Source organism: Lissotriton helveticus, chromosome 4_1, assembly GCF_964261635.1.
Source record: "Lissotriton helveticus chromosome 4_1, aLisHel1.1, whole genome shotgun sequence".
Taxonomy (NCBI): Eukaryota; Metazoa; Chordata; class Amphibia; order Caudata; family Salamandridae; genus Lissotriton; species Lissotriton helveticus.
The window spans coordinates 136226147-136248867 of record NC_136063.1 but is presented as its reverse complement, the minus strand read 5'-3'; the positions used below and the strand labels follow the sequence as shown (position 1 = coordinate 136248867).

The 22721-nt window shown below is 43.9% G+C and overlaps 2 protein-coding genes across 2 annotated transcripts in view; one reads left to right on the top strand and one right to left on the bottom strand.

The window, feature by feature from the left end:
• Nucleotides 1–15940, bottom strand: part of LOC144828418 (putative flap endonuclease 1 homolog) — a 96380-nt gene extending 80440 nt beyond the window's left edge. The window contains exon 1 of the mRNA XM_078686545.1: nucleotides 15752–15940. Within this exon, the coding sequence (XP_078542671.1) occupies nucleotides 15752–15833 (82 nt within the window). The 5' untranslated portion in view covers nucleotides 15834–15940. The remainder of the gene's footprint in view (nucleotides 1–15751) is intronic.
• TMEM276 (transmembrane protein 276) overlaps nucleotides 15737–22721 on the top strand; it is a 74880-nt gene continuing 67895 nt past the window's right edge. Inside the window, exon 1 of the mRNA XM_078686547.1 lies at nucleotides 15737–15835. The gene's annotated coding sequence lies outside the window, so the exon portion shown is untranslated. The remainder of the gene's footprint in view (nucleotides 15836–22721) is intronic.

Sequence of the window (22721 nt, the reverse complement as noted above, 5' to 3'; positions counted from 1 at the left end):
CATTTATCTCAAGAGGTCAACTAGGCATACTTTATGTTTGTCTTGAATGGCAAGTAACTCGCTAAAACCCCAGATATGGTGGATCCCTTTACTATGGCTGTCCAGGTTTTTGTACTATGTTGTACTATAATTGGTACTGGACTCAACATTTCTACTTACTTCTTTTCCACATCTTCTAATGTACTTGCATATATAATGCCTGACATGTTAAATATCTCAAACTTGTTCCCGCTCAACATCGCAACGCTGTCTCCTGGTGGAATTTGGTTCAGCCAAGAGAATCTCAGCCAAATCTGGACTGTAGCAAAGTGCATCGTGCAGCCAGGAGAGGTGGACATGTCTTGAATCGAAGCTGAAAAGGCGCCTTTGGCATCTTGGTTTGAAGATTATTCTCAGATCAGATAATTGGTTAGGACACTCTACCATATTATTTATTTATTGGTGTTATAAAGCAATTACAAGAGCTTCTTGACGTTGACCAACTATGCAAAAACAGCACAGTACTACACCGGGCACACCAAAAACTCTGATAGCAGAAAGGAAATTTGCCCAAAAATATAATCAGGTTTTCTGCTAGTGGTGTAATTTTAAGCTGGTTATTTTGATGACACCCCTCACTGGTACAGGTAGGCAATGCAAGCAAGCAAGTCCCAGGAGAGATATGTTGGTGTCTACAGAAAGTATCAACCAAATTGCCTGCCTGCTATCATTTGTAAACAGGTCATCATGTGCTTTGGAACTCCTATCGGAATGCTCACCTCAATAAACACATTTCCAATCCTATAGAAATGTCCGAACCATTTCAGGATACGTAGTTACTAGTGGCCTGTCCTCGCTGTTGATTCTGTTTCAGCAGCAAAGGGCAGATCATCCAAATTAATAACTGTCTTGGATGTGGTTGGACAGAAGCTATATTCATTCACGCTTAAAGCAACAGTACATTTAGAAGTATAATGAGCATCGAGCGAAGCATTACAAATGTTTGCGAATGGCCCAAAGTTACAAATCCAATATGCCAACTAATTAAAAATTCAAGTCAGACCTATCAGCTCTGTCAATTCTTGTTAAACGTAGCGTTCTCCCTCTCAAAACGTCTTCTACCTCCTCTCGGACGTCCCCGAATGTTCCCATGTATGGGTGTGACTTACTCTTGCCTCACTCCTGATAGTTATACCATCTCTTGGAAGAAAGCTTTGTGAATTACTGCCAACAGGTCTGTACACTTATCAACAGTCGTCGCCAAAAAAGTCCTAGTAGTGAGCTCAGTTGTTTGCATGTCCCAAAACTGGGATTTACCTTCTGCTAATTTTCATTGTATAATAAATAAATTAATTGATTTTCCCTTTAAAGAGGCAGGACTATTACGTGGCTGGCTTTTTTAATCAAAGTGCGCATTCAGTGATTGGCAAGTTTGAGCTTGTGTAGATGGGTGAGTTGTGGATTTAAGAATGAATCAATGGCTGGATGGAGGTGAGAATGAGTGAATGTATGAGAGGTGGGGGAGAATGAGAGGTGCAGCAGGAGGTGTTGGTGAGGCAGAAGAGCGGTGTGGGAGAATGATGTGTGAAGCAGAGTATGGAGTACAGGACACCGCAAAGAAGTTGTCAATTAAAAACAGAGTGAGAGCTGTTTTTGCAGCAGGTTGGGTGGTTAAGTACTGGAATATAATCACATTTATATAGTGCTTACTACCCCTATGAGACATAGAAGCACTTTACGCTGGGCAGCACACCGCGCTGGACCCCAAGGTTAGCGGTTAATCCAGTTGTTATTATGATCAGTCTTCTGTTGTCCATGAAACCATTGCACATATGCTCCTGTTTCTCGTGGTAGATTGAAACCATTGCACACAAGTGCTCCTGTTTCTTCATGGTAGATTGAAACCATTGCACACATGTGCTCCTGTTTCTTGTGGTAGATTGAAACCATTGCACACATGTGCTCCTGTTTCTCGTGGTAGATTGAAACCATTGCACATATGCTCCTGTTTCTCGTGGTAGATTGAAACCATTGCACACAAGTGCTCCTGTTTCTTCATGGTAGATTGAAATCATTGCACCCATATGCTCCTGTTTCTTCGTGGTAGATTGAAACCATTTCACATGTGCTCCTGTTTCTTGTGGTAGATTGAAATCATTGCACCCATATGCTCCTGTTTCTTCGGGTAGATTGAAACCATTTCACATGTGCTCCTGTTTCTTTGTGGTAGATTGAAACCATTGCACACATATGCTCCTGTTTCTTCGTGGTAGATTGAAACCATTGCACACAAGTGCTCCTGTTTCTTCATGGTAGGTTGAAACCATTGCACATGTGCTCCTGTTTCTTGTGGTAGATTGAAACCATTGCACACATGTGCTCCTGTTTCTTGTGGTTGATAGAAACCATTTCACACGTGTTCCTGTTTCTTGGGGTAGATTGAAACCATTGCACACATGTGCTCCTGTTTCTTCGTGGTAGATTGAAACCATTTCACACGTGTTCCCTTTTCTTGTGGTTGATTACAATCATTGCACTTGTTCTCCTGTTTCTTTGTGGTAGATTGAAACCATTGCACACACGTGATCCTGTTTCTTCGTGTTAGATTGAAACCATTGCACACAAGTGCTCCTGTTTCTTGTGTGGATTGAAACCATTTCACATGTGCTCCTGTTTCTTTGTGGTAGATTGAAACCATTGCACATGTGCTCCTGTTTCTTCGTGGTAGATTGAAACCATTGCACACAAGTGCTCCTGTTTCTTCATGGTAGATTGAAACCATTGCACAGTGCTCCTGTTTCTTGTGGTAGATTGAACCCATTACACACATGTGCTCCTGTTTCTTGTTGTTGATAGAAACCATTTCACACGTGTTCCTGTTTCTTGGGGTCGATTGAAACCATTGCACACATGTGCTCCTGTTTCTTCGTGGTAGATTGAAACCATTTCACACGTGTTCCCTTTTCTTGTGGTTGATTAAAATCATTGCACTTGTTTTCCTGTTTCTTTGTGGTAGATTGAAACCATTGCACACAAGTGCTCCTGTTTCTTCGTGGTAGATTGAAACCATTGCACACAAATGCTCCTGTTTCTTCGTGGAAGATTGAAACCATTGCACACAAGTGCTCCTGTTTCTTATGGTAGATTGAAACCATTTCACACGTGTTCCTGTTTCTTGTGGTAGATTGAAACCATTGCACATGTGCTCCTGTTTCTTGTGGTAGATTAAAACCATTGCACACATGTGATCCTGTTTCATCGTGTTAGATTGAAACCATTGCACACAAGTGCTCCTGTTTCTTGTGGTGGATTGAAACCATTGCACACAAGTGCTCCTGTTTCTTGTGGTGGTTTGAAACCATTGCACACAAGTGCTCCTGTTTTTTGTGATAGATTGAAACCATTGCACATGTGTTCCAGTATCGTTGTGGTAGATTGAAACCATTGCACTTGTGTTCCTATTTCTTTGTCATAGATTGAAACCATTGCACTTGTGCTCCTGTTTCTTCGTGGTAGATTAAAACTATTTCACACATGTTCCAATTTCTTGTGGTTAATTAAAACCATTGCACATGTTCTCCTATTTCTTTGTGGTAGATTGAAACCATTGCACATGTGTTCCTGTTTCTTGTGGTGGATTGAAACCATTGCACACATGTGCTCTATTTCTTGTGGTAGATTGAAACCATTGCATTTGTGTTCCGATTTCTTTGTCGTAGATTGAAACCATTTCACTTGTGCTCCTGTTTCCTTTGTTGTAGATTGAAACCATTGCACACATGTATTCATATTTTTTGGGGTAGACTAAAACCACTGCACTCACGCTCCTGATTCTTGTGGCAGATTGAAACCATTGCACACGTGCTCCTGTTTCTTGTAGTAGATTGAAACCATTGAAAATGTGCTCTTGTTTATTGTGGTAGGTTGAAACCATTGCACATGTGTTCCTGTTTCTTGTGGCACATTGAAACTATTGCACACGTGCTCCTGTTTCTTGTGGTAGATTGAAACCATTGAAAATGTGCTCTTGTTTATTGTCGTAGGTTGAAACCATTGCACACGTGTTCCTGTTTCTTGTGGCAGATTGAAACCATTGCACACCTGCTCCTGTTTCTTGTGGTAGATTGAAACCATTGCAAATGTGCTCTTGTTTATTGTGGTAGGTTGAAACCATTGCACATATGCTCCTGTTTCTTGTGGTAGATAGAAACCATTGCAAATGTGCTCTTGTTTTTTGTAGTAGGTTGAAACCATTGCACACGTGGTCCTGTTTCTATGTGGTAAATTGAAATCATTGCACACATGTGCTCCTGTTTCTTGTGGTAGATTGAAACTATTGTACTTGTGCTCCTGTTTCTTGTGGTACATTGAACCCATTGCACACACGTGATCCTGTTTCTTCGTGTTAGATTGAAACCATTGCACACAAGTGCTCCTGTTTCTTGTGTGGATTGAAACCATTTCGCATGTGCTCCTGTTTCTTTGTGGTAGATTGAAACCATTGCACATGTGCTCCTGTTTCTTGTGGTGGATTGAAACCATTGCACACAAGTGCTCCTGTTTCTTGTGGTAGATTGAAACCATTTCACATGTGTTCCTGTTTCTTGGGGTAGATTGAAACCATTGCACACAAGTGCTCCTGTTTCTTGTGGTAGATTGAAACCATTGCAAATGTGCTCTTGTTTATTGTGGTAGGTTGAAACCATTGCACACGTGTATTCCTGTTTTTTGCGGTAGATTGAAACCATTGCACACAAGTGCTCCTGTTTCTTGTGGTAGATTGATACCATTTCACACATGTTCCTGTTTCTTGTGGTAGATTGAAACCATTGCACTCATTCTCCTGTTTCTGTGTGGTACATTGAAACCATTGCACATGTTTTTCCTGTTTCTTGTGGTGGATTGAAACCATTGCACATTTGTACTTCTGTATCTTTGTGGTAGATTGAAACCATTGCACACGTGCTCCAGTTTCTTTTGTCATAGATTGAAACCATTGCACACATGTAATCCTGTTTTTTGCGGTAGATTAAAACCATTGAACAAAAGTGCTCCTGTTTCTTGTGGTAGATTGAAACCATTTCACACGTGTTCCTGTTTCTTGTGGTAGATTGAAACCATTGCACGCAAGTGCTCCTGTTTCTTGTGGTAGATTGAAACCATTGCACGCAAGTGCTCCTGTTTCTTGTGGTAGATTGAAACCATTTCACACGTGTTCCTGTTTCTTGTGGTAGATTGAAACCATTGCACTCGTTCTCCTATTTCTGTGTGGTACATTGAAACCATTGCACACATGTATTCCTGTTTTTTGCGGTAGATTGAAACCATTGCACACAAGTGCTCCTGTTTCTTGTGGTAGATTGAAACCATTTCACATGTGTTCCTGTTTCCTGTGGTAGATTGAAACCATTGCACGCAAGTGCTCCTGTTTCTTGTGGTAGATTGAAACCATTTCACACGTGTTCCTGTTTCTTGTGGTAGATTGAAACCATTTCACACATGTTCCTGTTTCTTGTGGTAGATTCAAACCATTGCACTCGTTCTCCTGTTTCTGTGTGGTACATTGAAACCATTGCACATGTGTTCCTGTTTCTTGAGGTGGATTGAAACCATTGCACATTTGTGCTTCTGTTTCTTCGTGGTAGATTGAAACCATTGCACACGCGCTCATGTTTCTTGTGGCAGATTGAAACCATTGAAAATGTGCTCTTGCTTATTGTGGCAGATTGAAACCATTGCACACGTGCTCCTGTTTCTTGTGGTAGATTGAAACTATTGCACACGTGCTCCTGTTTCTTGTGGTAGATTGAAACCATGGCAAATGTGCTCTTGTTTATTGTGGTAGGTTGAAACCATTGCACACGTGTTCCTTTTTCTTGTGGCATATTGAAACTATTGCACACGTGCTCCTGTTTCCAGTAGGCACTCGCAAATTGCTCATGCAATTTCAAGGGTGCAAGGGTGTCAAAATGACACCCTGTTGCACCCCTGAACTCGATCTGTGCACAAATGTTGCACATACACACATGCCCTAAGGGCATGTGTGTGTGTGCAACCTGAAACTTTGAAAAATGCACAAAAGTGATTTTTTCAAAGTTTTAGCAAATTACCATGAAGTTCAACTGTATGGTAATTTGCTACTCCTATTAGCAAATTCGGTTTTTTTTTTAACTTTCATGCATTGCATTTAAGGAATTTCAATTTGGGATTCCTTAAATGCAATCGCAATTTAAGGAATCGCAATTTAGAGATTCCTTAAATTGCGATTTTTGCATTTGGGATGATGCACCCCAATGCAAAATTACCGGTCGCAAAGGGGCAGATTCTGAGAATCTGCCCGTTTGCAACCGGTATTTACTTTGATGCATATGCCTGACTGTGAGTATCTGCGATGTGTAACAGAAATATAGTTACAATACAAAGTAATGCATACATGCCTCTCCAGGAGGCATCTGCTGGTCAATTGTTGCATGCTACTTCCTGTTTGCACTGCTGCACTGCAGTTCCCAATCCACAGAAAATAACACCTGTGCATAATGCAAACACGGCTAGTTCAAACCAATCAGTTGTTACATGGAGTGCATAGCATTAGTGTACACAGGAGCTGTAAATGCATGTCTATTTCATGTATTCCCGTTTCTTGTGGCAGATTGAAATCATTGCACGTGTGCTCCAGTATCGTTGTGGTAGATTGAAACCTTTGCACACATGTGCTTCTGTTTCTTTTGGTAGATTGAAACCATTGCACTTGCGCTCCTGTTTCTTGTGGTAGATTGAAACCATTGCAAATGTGCTTTTGTTTTTTATGGTAGATTGAAACCATTGCACCCAAATGCTCCTGTTTCTTCGTGGTAGATTGAAACCATTGCAAACATATGCTCCTGTTTATTCGTGGTAGATTGAAACCATTGCACACATATGCTCCTGTTTCTTTGTGGTAGATTGAATATGAGTACTTTGTTAAATTTAGTTGGGGCACATGTGAGTTCATGCAGATGGTTAATAGATTAGCTAGAGCGGGTTAGATATTGCTAGTCTGTAGGGGTATGACTGTTAAAGCACCTAAAAACTTGGCTCTTCCCAAACCAGAGGATTTAATCCACCGTGCCTTCTGTTGCAACATTAAGAAAGGTTTCTTTTTTGTTTTTGGTGGTTTGATAGCGCCATGATACCTGTCAGGTAAACGTTTGTGCTTTACAAATTGATAATAATAATAATAATAATAAAAGAAGGAGAAGTTGTGATATACAGAGGAGGCTATGTGCCCATCGACCTTTTATTCATATGACTTTTTAGACACAAATTCTGTTTAAGCAATTTGTTTGCCAAAGCCCCTTTTTCGGGGGAATGTAATCCCCTTTGCGCCCAACTTTCCACAGACCAAATAAAATTTGGCTAAGCATAGCAAAACATGTGCTATAATCATACACCTCCAGGTGGAACTTTGATAAGGTCATGGCATACCATATGAAGGTCCAGTTTCACAATCCTTTAAAGACAGGGCGTTATGAAAGCCCTACATCATGCAAAGTGTTAATATCAGTGAATATGATGTCAATGTACAGCATGAAATGTACAGGCCCAACAGCGCCAGTACCAGTAAATGCAATGTCGATGTATGCCATAAATTATGCCCGCATAACAATGTCAAAAATAGTAACAGCAATGTCAATATACACTATGACAACTGTACGCAAATAATGAGAATGTTGGTACATATGATATCAATGACTGCCATGTTCATATCATTGCTGTTGAATTCACCCAAGATGACCACCCCATCAACCCCAAGTCAGAGATACGTGGTCAGACAGACCCTGCAATCTAAACCCGGCCTACCAATTGATAGGTCACATGTGGGGTTACATTCAGCCCAAAGACAAATGTGCAACCAGGGAAAACCCTGATTGATCCCACAGATAGGAAGCTACACCGTCCGAGAAAATTGGCCCTAATAAAACAAGTTTGGCCAAAAGTACCTCTCCTCTATGAGCACATACTTCTGCTTGAATGTTTTGTTGACAAATAAATACAATTTAATTACAAGAAGCACATTGTCACAAAGCACCGGCAACAGGGAGTTTACCCTCAGCAACCAATAGCTAAGGGGGCAGACCAAATGCCCACTCTCTGTATATTGTAACAGTAGGTCGGGAAACCCAGCTATAGCTGTCAATCTAGACCTCATATTTCAACAGATGAGCACAATTAATTTTAGCTAAGACAGTGTAGGGGGGTGACTCTATAGTCAAGGAGACAACTCCTTGACACATGAGATTATGATTATGATTATGATTATGAAGAGTATTTCTATAGCGCCTAACTACCCGGAGGCCTCGTAGCGCTTAAGGAAAAGAAAGCAGAGCACATCAGTCTTCACCACCTAGGAGGGCAATCCAAACAGGTGCGTTTTTAGGAGCTTGCGGAAGATCAGAAAATTGCTGTTCTCTCGCATGGCTTGGGGAAGAGAGTTCCACACTTTGGCCGCAGTATATGAGAAGGAACGTCCTCCCCATCTTACCTTCCTTATTTTCTTAGTGATGGCCAGATGTAAGGAGCTAGAGCGTAAGGCTCTTGGTGGCAAATAGGGTGTTAGTAATGGATGTAGGATTAATGGGCCAGTTTTCCACATGGCTTTGTGAGCCATGCACATAGCCTTAAACTGTATCCTGGCAGCCATGGGTAGCCAGTGAAGCTGCCGTAGGGCTGCCTTGCTGATTGTCACCGTGGAACCTGCAAGAGCATCCTTGCTGCGCTGTTCTGGACCACTTGTAGTTTATTTATTGTGGTCTGCGGGGCTCATAAGTACAAAACATTTACGTAGTCCAGCCGGGACAGGATAAGGGCCTGGACCATTATCCTTCAAGCCTCAAAAGGAAGAAGGGGAATGATTTTGCGGAGCATTCTTAGCAGCCCATAGCAGGTTGATGAGAGCATAGTGGCTTGGTGTCCAAAATTGAGAGAGTTGTCGAGCCAAACGCCTAAGCTTTTTATGTGTGGCTTTGGAGATGGTGCAAGACCTAAACATGGCGGCCACATGGGGACAGAGATAGAGGGGGAGGAATTACCTAACAGCATAATCTCTGTCTTGTCTCCATTGAGGCGGAGATAGGAACGCTCCATCCATTTGGCTACTGCTACAAGGCAGAGGGCCAATGTGCTAGACGAGCCCTTGCCGTGGTGAAGAGATACCACTAACTGGGTATCGTCTGCATAGCTGACGATCTTAATGCCAAATGGATGGATAATGCTCGCCAGTGACCTCATGTACACATTAAAGAGCGTCGGACTTATGGCCGAGCCATGAGGTACCCCACATTCCATGGGTAGCCTGGAGGAGGCCACATCTCCCTCAAAGACCTGGAAGTGGCGGTTACTGAGGAAGGAGGAAAACCATGCCAGTGCAGCGCCTGTGACCCCGACACTCTTAAGTCGGTCGGTCAAGATGATATGGTTGACTGTATCGAACGCTGCACTTAGATCTAAAAGAATGATGGCAGCTATTCCCCCCTCATCCACCACCTTCCTTGCTTCTTCAGTTACCATCAACAGGGCGGTCTCCGTTCCCTGATGTGGACGGAAGCCGGTCTGCGTGGCATCTAGCAAACCGTTAGATTCTAGATGGTCGACCAAGATGTTATTAATGTGTTTTTCTAACAATTTGCTCAGCCAGGGCAGGAGCGAGATCAAAGGCACAAGTTGATTATTCACAAAAGGGTATTACTTTACACTATGGTTTCTCACCAAAATTTCCCATGGATCAAAAAGTATGGTCTTTGCATGTTCGAAAGCTGCATTGATGCCCGCAGGGTGGGGTTTTGGTGGGTGTACGGTAGACATAAAGTAAAGTAAAGTCCACATTTGTAAAGCGCACAATCACCCGTAAGGGTCTCTAGGCGCTGGGGGCCGTCGGGAAGATTAAGCGAGCTATTGCCCAGAGTCACATGGTGCTGGGCTAACCTGCCGCCGGAGCCGGGGATCGAACCCTGATCCCCAGATTCCAGCGTCAGTCGCCCTGGCCGCGGCGCCACACCTCTCCCTAGGGAAAGCAATGCATGTACATGGTGCACACAGTGAGTTGAGTAGCTATTTTGAGAGTTTCATTCCATACTACCATCTGAAGTATTCCCCTCATGTCTAGAAAAGTCATAGATTTGACAATAATGTGTTATGCTGTATCCGAGTTGCAATCCCTCTACCGCATCCTGAGGTAATTTTTCTCAACTTGTTATCACTACCTTTGGCGAGTCAAGTTTACAAAGAAAGTAGCTTTATTATTGAATTGGAATGAAATAGAATCTTAGGGCTCATATTGCCCTTAAGTCATTAGTTCCTTATCTGTAAACATTAGGAGTGTTTAGAAACTGATTCAATTAAGTGAACGAGTGCTATAAAAAAAAGTCTTGCTAAACACCCCCCAACAAAGTGTCCACCTCACTGAGGTTGGCAAATCCAAACACTTAATCTCCACTGCTAAACATGTCACCGTGGGAAAGTTTTATTCATGTAACTAGGTGACTTGCCGTTTAATCCTGGCTTTATCACTTTGCCAAAATATGCTGGTTGTGAACGCTGCATTTAAAATGTAAGCACATTCTACTGCACAGTGGCATTTCTTTGCTGAGAGAAGTCCCTGAGTCTCACCATCAGAACCACTCACACCTCCATTGTTGTTGAATATGCAAGATGGAAACTTGGGAACCAGAAGGCATGTTTTTTTAATTAATCACGGCATCTCATTGTGTCTAATTATGCGCTTTCATGTGGCTTCTATTTGCTACCCATGCTCCAACCTCATGTGCCAAGAATTAAAAGAGAAATCAATAACTTTTGATGTAAAACGAGAGAGGGAAAGAGATACCCATCGACTGGTTTAATTGCTTAGACCAGAAAACCTGGGATCAATCCTGTCTTCCTTACCTGACCAAACTGTGAGATCCTAGACTATTGTTTTATTTCACTTTGCCTCCTTTTCCTTCATAATCACACTTAGAAGGAACTTGAAATACATGAATTCTTGATTGTGCAGAGTACAAAAACTTCTCTTGTTTTTGATTTAATAAGCATTAATGTTTGTCCACGTATGATAACAACCTGAGTCACTCAGCGGATGCACATGACAAATGACGTGCCCATAGCTGCCAAGGTTTCAGATTGACTGTGTGACATTTTCATAATTTCAGTGTAATTATGAGTGACATTCAACAACTATGAGTAACACTTTCTCACTAGCAAAATCAAGCAATGATGACTAGGGAAACATATAAATATCAGAAATTATATACATTTGAGCAACGAGAAGCTCTAAGAAGGTCTTAAAACTGCTGAAAAGCACCAGAAATGGAAGGGCACTGTGGGACTCGATAGTTACTCAGTCAAGATAGCTGGCTCACAGAGCTACCAAGTTTTCAGACTACATATGATTCAATGTAACACTTAGAGTTGGACTTTCCCTTCTGTAAACCCAAGCAATGAAGTCGATGGAAATAAATAAATGTCAGAAATGACACCCCTTTGAGCAATGAGAAGCTCAAAAAACATTTTGAAACTGCTGCAAAAAACCCAAAATGTAAAGTCACTAAAGTACTGCCCCTTTCAAGAATGATTGCACTGTAAAACAATTGTGGGCCGGTGATATTAAACAATGAGTCTTTGAAGGCAATAGAAATACACAAGTCAGTATGACACTGCATAGCCATAATTCAGCTATTTCTCTTTGTGACACACACTCGGACATCTGCAGTGATAGCATTAACCTATGTGGCTTCATAATGTTAGACTGCATTTCCAATAGATTACTATACTTGCACTTATCTTTCATTATAATATACAAGTGGAGTTATTTTACATGTAGGTGTATGTGAAAGACCAACTTTTTCAGACATGTCTTTCCTCTGCCCCCATGCTCTGATATTGGCTTCATTTTACTAAGATGTGCTCAGTCAGACAGGACTGTGGGACCCCCCCAGCATCATGTATGTGACTACACAGCAGTTGTTAGACCAGGTCAAGCAGCACTGAGGGGTCGGGCATGGACAAGGTTGGTGCCCCTTGTCTGCTCTGACAGTGGCGGCTCCTCGAGGGAGTGCCGTGGGGCGGTGAGGTGGGGTGGGGATGGTGCAGGGTTGGGGGTAGTAAACTCCGGCATATGGCTGAACGGAGTTAAGTAAATAAATAAATTACATCGCGAGCACTGCAACGCCAAATGGTGATACAGCGCGCGCAATATAATTTGTTTTATTTAGGCTTTATATACTACAAAAGAAGCAGTTGGCCCAATTGATGACATAATCTCCTTATGAACTATTCATGAAGAGGCCCCTGGGATCACTTTGACTGATGTATTAAACGCAATAAGCAAGCTTCTCTTCGGCAAAGCACCGGGATTGGACACGTTACCGTGGGATCTCTTTCGGGCAGAACCAAAAATATGGGGACCCTACCTGTGAGCAGGTATGGCGATACCTCAAACCTGGGTTGGGGCAGAAATTGTCCCAGTTTTTAAAAATGGTTCACCCCTTTTGCCTACAAACTATAGGCCGATTGGTTTGATCAATGTCACCCAGAAACTGTTGGCATGGGTACTGCTTGATCGCCTTCATGTGTGGATGGAAGAGTATGAAATCCTGAGCCCATACCAAGCCGGATTCAGAAAAAACATTTCCACTGTCGACTAACTATATAGCTTCCAACATTTATATAGGAAAACTGTGACAAAAGAGGGTGGCCGTCTCTATCTAATATTTGTGCACCTGAAGACAGCCTTTGACTTGGTGCCCAGAGTCAAATTATGGGGTGTACATAGAGATCTGTAAATCCCCCTCTACCTCCTGAGCATGCTTATGAGATTACATGAAGGCCACTTTGCCCAAATGAGATATGGGAAATGTGGTGAACTAACCTTCCGACACCCAGTTAACAGAGGAGTAAGGCAGGGGTGCATGCTCGCACCTACCCTGTTTTGCCTATTTATTAACGCACTGGTCGCTCAACTCACTGAGGTAAAGGACAACAATGCCCAAAGATAGCACACAGTAAGGTACTAGCAATGATATTTGCGGACAACACTCTTCTACTTTTAAAGTTGCACATGGATATCCAGAGGATTCTCTATAGCTTTGTTGCCTTCTGAAAAAACAGAGGGCTGGAGATTAACACGCAGAAGACTAAATTTATAGTCTTCAACCCAGCAAACATATCTCATTCTAACCCTTGTTTGAATGGCACCATCCTTGACAGGGTGTTGGTAATTGATTACCTAGGTATCACCGTGACAGAAACTCTGGAGTGGGGGCCGCAAATGGCCAAAGCAAGTCTTAACCTAACCCAGACTGTGGGGGGAATTGCAAAATTGTATAGAAACTCCTCCTACAAACCAGCTGGGCCAATAGCAGAGATCTACAAACGGCAAGCAAGGGGTGCTACAATGTATGGGGCTGAATTATTGGGTTATTGCTCTTCTAGTAGCTTGAGTAAGATAGAGAATAATTTCATGAGGCAGATGTTAGGTCTTCCCTTTAGCACTCCCCTTACCCCCCGCTACGCCTTGATCTAGGAAACAGACCAATTGGGGATGAGATAGGCCTTGGACCCCTAACTTTTTTGCGCATATTGTGGGTGACCCAGGAATTGGCCGTTTATTCTTCAGAGCTAAAGGAGCTACTGAGTCTCCCAGGCGTGGGTAAAATACCATGGTTTGTGCATGTAAAGGAGGTATGTCGTGGGCTGGGTAAACCAAGGTTATGGAGTAATCCTGAAGAATTGTGCCCTGTAATTTTGCGATCTGAACTGGTAAGATCTTACAGGATGTATAAACACGCAGATATCCAGGAGAGTTCAGCCACAGGACACTTGACAGCCGAATTCTTGAAACTCAAGGACTAGTATATATAATAGTATTCTTCTTGCATGACATCCAACCAACCCTGGCAAGGAAATTATACGTCCAGTTTAGATTTGGGATCTTGCCGCTCTGTGCTTTCTCTAACAAATCGTCTAAAATCACACCTCGAGGGTGCCCTGCCTGCCACTGTGAGGAAGAGTCAGAGCTCCATGTCTTTTTCTTATACCCTCGCTATAAATCAGCTAGACAGCGCTGACTTTTCCAACTGTGCAGCAATTTAGGGTCCATGCTTGTGTGGAGGCATTTAGAGTCCTGAAGTATGATACCCATATGCCCATTGTCTTTGCTGCATCTCGATTTTTAACCTCAATGTGGCGTACTCGCTGGTTGTTTCTAAACTCGCCACTGCGGCCTTAGAAGTCTGTATTGTTTGAATTTCTTAACTTTTTTATCTAAATGTTTACTCTTTTTATTGCTTTCACGTTAAGTCCACTGATCAATTGAGTTTTAACTATTGACAATATTGCATGCGCAGCTGTTTTATATCCCATGTGGCTCCTACATAGGGGGAATACACTTGGTAGTTGGGTGAGGACGGATTACAGATATGAATTGCCCAGATCTTCCACTTTGTGAACCCTGTGATGCACTTTAACACTGTAAATCTATTAATATGCATAGCTATTTATGGGGACTGTTTTATAGCACATAGTTTTATGTGTGTAAATTTATTGTGTATGCACTTTTATGGTCTATGATGACCAAAATAAAGTTTATGGAATGGTTGAAATTAAAGGCAACTCTGACGGTCACTGCCACCCTGCTTCACCCCTCACAGCGCACACATGCGTGATTAATGCTTATAATGCGGTGATCACCACATTAAAATCCGTTAGTGCCACGCTTGATGCGTGGTACTTGGCAGGGATGCGTGCCTCTTGATTCACTAATGCCATTGTTTTAAGAGCAAGAAACTAACGAATGTTTCTAAGTTCATGTGTGATAACTATGATGTACTAAGGTGGAACGCTTCTGCATAATAATGAAATACACGTTTTTTGGATTTTCAAGAGTCCACATATTTTTACTTGATAGTTGCAAGATGTCTTTAACAATGCAATTGTTCTTATAGATAAGGGGTACAGAACACCTTCTTTGCTTCTTTCCACTTGCTTCTGTTACGTTGTAAATAAATGCTTGTTGTTTCTTAAACATCTTTCCAAATGTACATACTCAGTCAAGTATATACCAGCCCAGTGTTGTTCATGGGTGGCCACCTGTAAAGTTCAGGAGGGCCACACTCTGAGTAGCCCTGCTTTAGAGAATGCTTCCTGGGCGTGCCTCGGTAACAGAAATGAGTGAACAATTCAGAACAACAGTTCAACCGGAGATAGAGCACATCAGGCTGATCTAGTTATACCAGGAGGATACTTCCTGGTAGGACTAAGGTACAAGCACATACAACATGGCCGCCAGCTGAACTGGTTAGGTTACACAAACGAAAGCTTGCGATGCTGTAGTGTAAACACAGCAGACATGTTGGAAGGACAATTCAATAGACAACTAAAAATAAGGAAAATCGTACAGCAGCGATATTTCATGATTTTCTTTTTTTCTGTAATATTTGTAAATTATTTACATTGACAAGCGGAAGATCAGGATGATTTTATGACAGAAAAAAATAATTTTATAAAGCTAATATTTTTGACAGGTTGTATATGGAATATGAAGTTTTCATGTAAAATGTAAATTGTGAGAGAGTTACTTGCAGGTACTTTGTACCCGCTGGTAGTGTCGACATGAATAGGGGTAGTTAAAGATGGCGGCTAGTGGTTAAAGATGGCGGCTAGGCTGGTTGCATCTCGCGCTAGTCCCGCAGCCCTCTGCGCGGCCTGCAGCTCCCACCCTGCTCGCATGGCCCCTCCTCACCTTCGTAGTCCTGCAGGCTGGTTCTGCGGAGGGCCTCTGGCGCCGCCTCCTGGACGACCGCGGCCAGCTTTGTGATTCCCATCGGTAGGCCTCAGTCCTGTGGGCTGCGGGGGCTCGGGTATTGGGTGCAGAGATCTGCGGGTGCAGGAGCTCGGCGTCTGCTCCTTCCTGTGCTCCCAGGGCTCTGCCGCAGGAAGGGCGGGGGTTGCAGCGGATCTCAGTGCCATGGCGGCGGATTCAAAAGTGCCCACTGATCGCTGGGAGTGAGCTGCACTTGGGCCGGGTGTCCAGGGGCGAGGGAGCTTTCTGGGTTGTATGGGGTGCGGGGCTGTGTTACAGAGGCCATCGGGGGGTGAGGGCTGGTGAACACTGCGCTGTACCTAGAGGGAATAGGGGCAGATGATCCTATTCTCCTGTAGCTAGAACCCTATGGGAGTTAAAGGGCCGCCTAGGTCAAGCATGGGAGACAAGTTGGGGGGACAGCTTCAGGTGGCCATCCAGTGCAAGATCACAGCGATAGCAGCCAGTAGTCCAGGTCACGGTGCCTACAGACCTCATTAGCAGTTGCAGGTAAACATCTGCAGTAGTTGGCTGGACATCAGGTGAAGGTACAAAGTTGTAGAAGTTAGTAGGACATCCGGTGCAGACACACAAATCTAGCAATTAGCAGGACTTAAAATACAGGCATAGCACGCTGCAGGGTATCAAGTGCAATGCACAGAGCTTTAGCAGTACATCAGATGCACAAGATGCACAGCATGGCAGGCATGGGACTTAGTGCATGCACCCCAAGTAGTAGTATTTCCAAATATGATGTTTATTTCCAAGTAGAGGATCCACAGCAGCTTGAGGCGGAAGCTAGGCAATAAGTGCCTGGCAAGCCCCACATTCCAGAATCCCCACAATAATCACACAGCAATGACATAGATAAACTCTACACTTCAAAAACTCTACACTTAAAGATGCATACTTTTTAATCCGACACCCATACTACAACCCTGCATTAGCAAGCGGGACAAAGACTGCGGGCACACAGCAGGAGATCTGGCACAGAGAGGCAAGCTGCTATACCATGCATAGGAACTGGCAGCTGAGTTATAAGTTAGATAGGCTGCTATAGCACGCAGATGCTGTGGTAGTAGCGCACACCTGCAGAACACAGTAATCTATTACAGGGAAACTGCTGCCAAGTAAGTGACGAGTTAGTCGCACAATAGTACGCGGTAGGGGAGCCAACACAAGACGGAATCCATGTCAAGCTAATGGGGTGCCAAGCCCTTCATTTGCAATGAACCTATCCATTTGCCCTGTATTCTTAAGTAGCGTCCCTACTACGTGGCCAGTAGTTGTTCCCTTTCACAGGAACAAACCGTTCAGGTGGTACACACTCAGTGGTAATACGAGAGTAGTACATGTCTAAGCCAATTAGATGTCACCCCCTCCCTCTTTTTTCTTAGCAGTACTCGATGCACACTCTGAGCCAAATTCACCAAGAGTATGCAGTGAGGTGATGTGACTTACTCTGTTAGAACTCCTTAGTAATTCCTGGAGTAAGCCAAGACTACTCTCAACTTACTCGTGCAGAGGAATAAGTTGAGTACTACAGGAGTAAGTCATGAGTTCAATAGGAGGACGTTACAGCAGAATCTTTGTTAATTGCACCCTCAATCTCAAGCTTTATGCTGACAAATAAACAATCTAGTGTGTCCACTTTATCTTTATTAGATTAAGTACGAAATTGTATCCCCTCTAGTAAACTAACTGCATGCGGAGAGTCCCTGCATATTTGTTACACCAATGATGCATGGCATGAGCAGTACTTTACTGCAATAACACATCTTGACCTTAAACAACTTGTGTGAATCATTATTTGTTAAGGCCCTCTTGATGGAGCGAAATCCATAAAGTGAGAGGACAGCATCTCTCCATACATGCACACTGGGGGCCAGCGCTGTGGTGCTTACATGCACACTGAGTCCTTGTGACTTACCTCAGATTCTGTGCATGCATGGTAATGGTTGAGTTTGCTGACACCTTACAAGTATCTACTGTAAAAAGCAATAGTCCACCTATTGAAGACAATGCTCATGAGGAACACTACATGACTCGTATGCTACTCTCCCCTTTACCTGGCGAAATTAATATGGGATGGGCTGCGCTGCTTTGGTTTTCAGGGCGAAGAAGATAACTAAAGGCTGGCGTCTGACCATCCTATTCATGGCTCCAATCGAATGGATATAGATTAGGAGCCATCTCAGAATGACACGTTTGCCAATGTGATAGATACACCCCCAGGTAGTCTTGACATCTAGCCTAATAGCTTGTGGCATTTTCTTCTCAACCTTTCATCTGGAAGCATCTGTGCCAGTATCATACATACATACATACATTAGGAGATTTTAACTTTCATTTTGATATTAATGATCACCCGGATACTAAAGTCTTTCTCACGGACCTTGCTCTTTTAGGTCTACATCCAAGAAATAGTGAACCCACTCATTCAGGTGGTCACATCTTGGATTTGATTCTCACTTCCCATCCGAATGTTCACTGTTATCCCCCTAAGCACATTTTTTGGTCTGACCACAAACTGATGAACTTTTCTTTTACCCATTTAACCAATCCCTTGAATCGCCCGCACACTCAGCATATCAAACGCAGACCCTGGCACAAAATAACTCCTGCTAAGCTCATGCAAACATGGGAACAGCCAATACTCTCCAACTCTGATAACATCGACACTGCTTTCTCCAAGTTCAACTCCACTCTGATGATAGCTATTGACACTCTTGCCCCTCAGAAAAATGTAAAAAAACCTACCATGGCCAAAAGGGAAGCCTGGTACACCGAGGCCCTAAAAACTGAAAAGCAGGGATGCAGAAAATTAGAGAAACTTTGGAGACGAACTGGTAAGGAGGAAGATAAGACTCGTTATCTGGAAGTAATGACCTCCTATTATAAAAATATAAAAAAGGCTAGGAAAGTAGGCCTTACAACCCAAATTGAAGAGGCAGGCAACTCTACAAGAGAGCTTTTTAAAATTATTCAGACCTTCACTAATCCTGAGGTGTGTGAGAGCCCAGACACTTTTACCCAGGTTTTGTGTGACGATATATCTCAGTTTTTTGAGGACAAAATAGAAGGGATATATAAAAAAATCACTGCAGTCTCAGATCCTTTGGGAAACGAGGTCCCTGAAATGTCCCCTATGCTGACCTCTGTAACGACTCTTCAGGTAATCCCAGAAATAACTACTGAGGACCTGACCATACTTATCAACCAAGTAAAGACTGGCTCCCCTACTGACTTGCTACCTGCCAAATTCATTTCCCCTCTAATTGACATAGTAGGACCTCCCATCCAGAAACTGCTTAATCTCTCCTATGCTGAGGGTTTGCTCCCATCAGCCTGGAAGGAAGCGGTGGTGAATCCCATACGCAAAAATTCCACCTTGCCCTGGTCTGAACTCTCCAACCTCCGTCCGATTTCTCTCCTTCCTTACATCAGCAAACTGGCAGAGAAGCACGTAAACACCACTCTTTCCAGCTTTATCGAAGCGACAGGGGGCCTGGACCAATCACAATCTGGGTTCAGGCCCAACCACAGCACTGAATCAGCCCTTCTTTCTGTGACGGATCAGATCAAAATGTCACAGGATAGAGGTGGCTCCATGATTCTAGTGCTGCTGGACCTGTCTGCAGCCTTCGATACCGTGGCCCATAACATCCTTCTCAGCCGTTTGCAAGGAGTAGGAATCGGAGGTCTAGCACTATCTTGGTTGGAGAGTTTCCTCTCCGGGAGATCACAATCTGTCAGCCTGGGCCCCTTCTGTTCCACCTCTAGGGGGCTCACGAAGGGGGTGCCACAGGGCTCATGTCTTAGCCCTACATTGTTCAATGTATATGTGGCCCCCCTTGCTGAGATTGTGCGGAAGTATGGGTTCACACCGATCTCCTACGCTGACGACACCCAGCTCCTCTACCCTTTCAATTCCCTTGACTCTAAAGTCAAAGAGAACTTCGCTGAGGGTATGAGGGCGGTGTCACGTTGGATGGCGACGAACTGCCTCCAATGCAATGTCACAAAAACTGAGGTCATGTTCTTTGGCAAAGCAAGTATTCTTTGGTCCCCTGACTGGTGGCCAATAGATCTCGGCCCCGCACCTACATCTAAACATCATGTAAAGAATCTTGGGGTGAAGTTGGACCAAAAGCTAACCCTGAAGGAACACACCAACTACATCGCAGGATTGTGCTTTCATACTATTGGCCTACTTAGACGTGTCTTTCTGTATCTTCCTGCCACCTACAGAAAGACACTTGTGCAGGCACTAGTGACCAGTCGTCTGGACTACTGCAACGGCCTGCTGACACTAGCAAATGCTGATGCAGTAGGTCGTTTGCAGGTGGTCCAGAACACGGCAGCAAGACTAGTCATGGGCGCACCAGCTAGGACCCCTTCTAAACCCTTACTGAGGGAATTACATTGGCTCCCTATACGACAGCGCATCGATTTTAAGATCTGCTGCACGGTCCATAGATGCATTTATGGTGTAGGTCCTAAGTACTTGTCTCAATCCCTGGTGCTATATCAGCCCAGTAGGTCCCTTCGTTCAAGCAATCAAGCCCTTTTAAAACCCCCGGCCACAAAGAAAGCCAGACAAGGAGACCGGGCCTTCTCCTCAGTTGGACCTGCCTTTGGAACAAATTGCCCCCGGATGTTAGAACTACCACTAACTACCTATCTTTTAGGAAAATATTAAAAACCCTCCTTTATCAAGAAGCATTCCTGCCCACCTAATCCTCCTAGATGCACTGACTGAGAATCCTATATCTGGCTCAGCGCGGAGATACCCTTACGGGATTGATTCCAGCGCTATAGAAGAAATTAAAATAAATAAAATAAATACAGATGAGTGGTAGGATCGAGCTGTGTGCCAGGGGTCTGCTTAAGGCAACCTGTCCATTATTTAATGTCCCATTAGAGTTTGTCCATGTCTGTGAGCGTCAACCCTATGCCTTCTAATCACCAACTTCCTGAGCTCTCAGACATTTCAAACAAACGGCACAGACGCCAATCGTTCAGAATGTGACCCATCTGCATGTAGCCACTAGGGCTCAAAAGTGACTACCTTCCAGGTCCCCGGTTATTTTGTAAAATAACCCATGTTCCCACTCCACTTCCCTCGATTCTGCAGGGCTAGGAGAGGTCTTCAGTTCTCTTACGCATACATCATTCCAACTTGTAGCTTGGCAAAGTCTTCTAGATACAGTAAAACAGCATCTATTCTCCTAGCAGGAAGAAGGTTGGACATTCAAATGCTTCCAGTCACCTTGTAGTCTTTTTACAGCACCAAGAGTCTGGGATTGTTATTGGACCAGTGTGATTTTTCCTGTTGCAGTTCGCAGTAGATAAAGGATTTTTCTAGTGAATGTCTTGGTCAGTGTCGGTGTCAGGCTTGGATGCTTTGTGATGTTGTGAGTCCCTTGGAAAGTGTTAGGTGGTGCTGGTAGTATGCAGGTGAGTAACAAAGACCCTGCTTCAAAACAGCAGTTTCTAGTACACTCTTGATGTGGGGAAGGCCCTTTCGTGGACATCCTAAATGTTCCGCAGGTGAGAGACCGACTTACTGATGGAATTTCTTCCCTGTTTTTTCTCTGGTATGTATGGTCAGTATGACCTGAACTTGTAAGATCTAAAATTACGCGCAATAGTAATATTGCAAACCAGCTTTCATAGCTTTTGGGGCAGGCAGGTCTCTTACCGGCAAACCATGAGGAGGAAGGCAGGTGCAGGAATGGAGTTGATGGAAGTTCATGTCACCGCAGAAGCAAAAACACATCTAAAATTGCAGCTGCCGAAGGGCTGATCCAAGGGGATTTGTATACTCTGAAGACGCGTTCGACCCACACTCCGGATGGGCGAAAGAGTTAATGGCCTTCCAAAGTTTAATATTTTGCCCGAAAGAGGTGACAAAATTCTACTGAGTGACTGATTCATAAATATGAAGAAAACGGAGCACACCACGCTGGCTGTGAAACCCATAAACAGGCTACGCTGCATTCTCAGGAGAGAAACTTAATATCTTTAAACAAGCACTGGCGTTGCCAATAGGTCTCACAGTAGGAAAGTTGGAGCTATTGGTTTTGTAAATGACAAAGCCCTTTATGTTTTTAAAATGAAAATAAAAATAAAAGGCATTGTTATTTGCAATTGTAATAGCTCCAACTTTCCTACTGCGAGACCTATTGGCAACGCCAGCGCTTGTTACAGGAGGCTTCAGAGGTGGTGCTTCTTTATCTATTTAAATACCGCGGGAGGGGTTTGGTGTGGGAGGAGAGTGAAAGGGACTGTGTGTGTGTTTCGGGAGGGGGCGGGTTGAAGAACATCGCCGATGTCACGAAGGCGGATTTTTCAGCCAAGCGTCCTGTCCATGAATAATGTCCCAACTGTGGGTAGAATGAAAGGGGGGGGGCTTTTCGAGACAGTCAGAGACGGAGACAGGACGGTGGAGAGGGAAACAATCCCATGACCACGAAGAGGCAGAGAAAAGAGGGGTTCGAGGGACAGCCAAGCACCGAGACAGCTCACTGTGGAGCGGGGCATAACCCCGGGGCCACAAAATACCAGAGAAACTAGTAGCAGGAGAGAGAGTCGGGCACAGAGACCCCCCCTCCCAAGGGAGGGCGGGGGAATGCTGGTAGCCCACGGACGAGCGGTCAGAGGAGGGACTGCTAGAGACCACTACGTGGGTAGCTTGGGGTGCAGAAAGAGGGTGCCGTAGAAGATGGGTCTTGAGAGATGCAAACTCAGCTATTGAAATAATCCCGGCGCAGATCGAAATCCTAAGAGGCGGTGGAGTTCTGGGCATCATAAGGAAGAGGGGCAGTAACAATGGAGGTCGTGACGGAGACAGGGTAACAGAATACGGGAAGGCAGTGTAGAGGGGGCAGAGTCAGAGGAGGAGCAG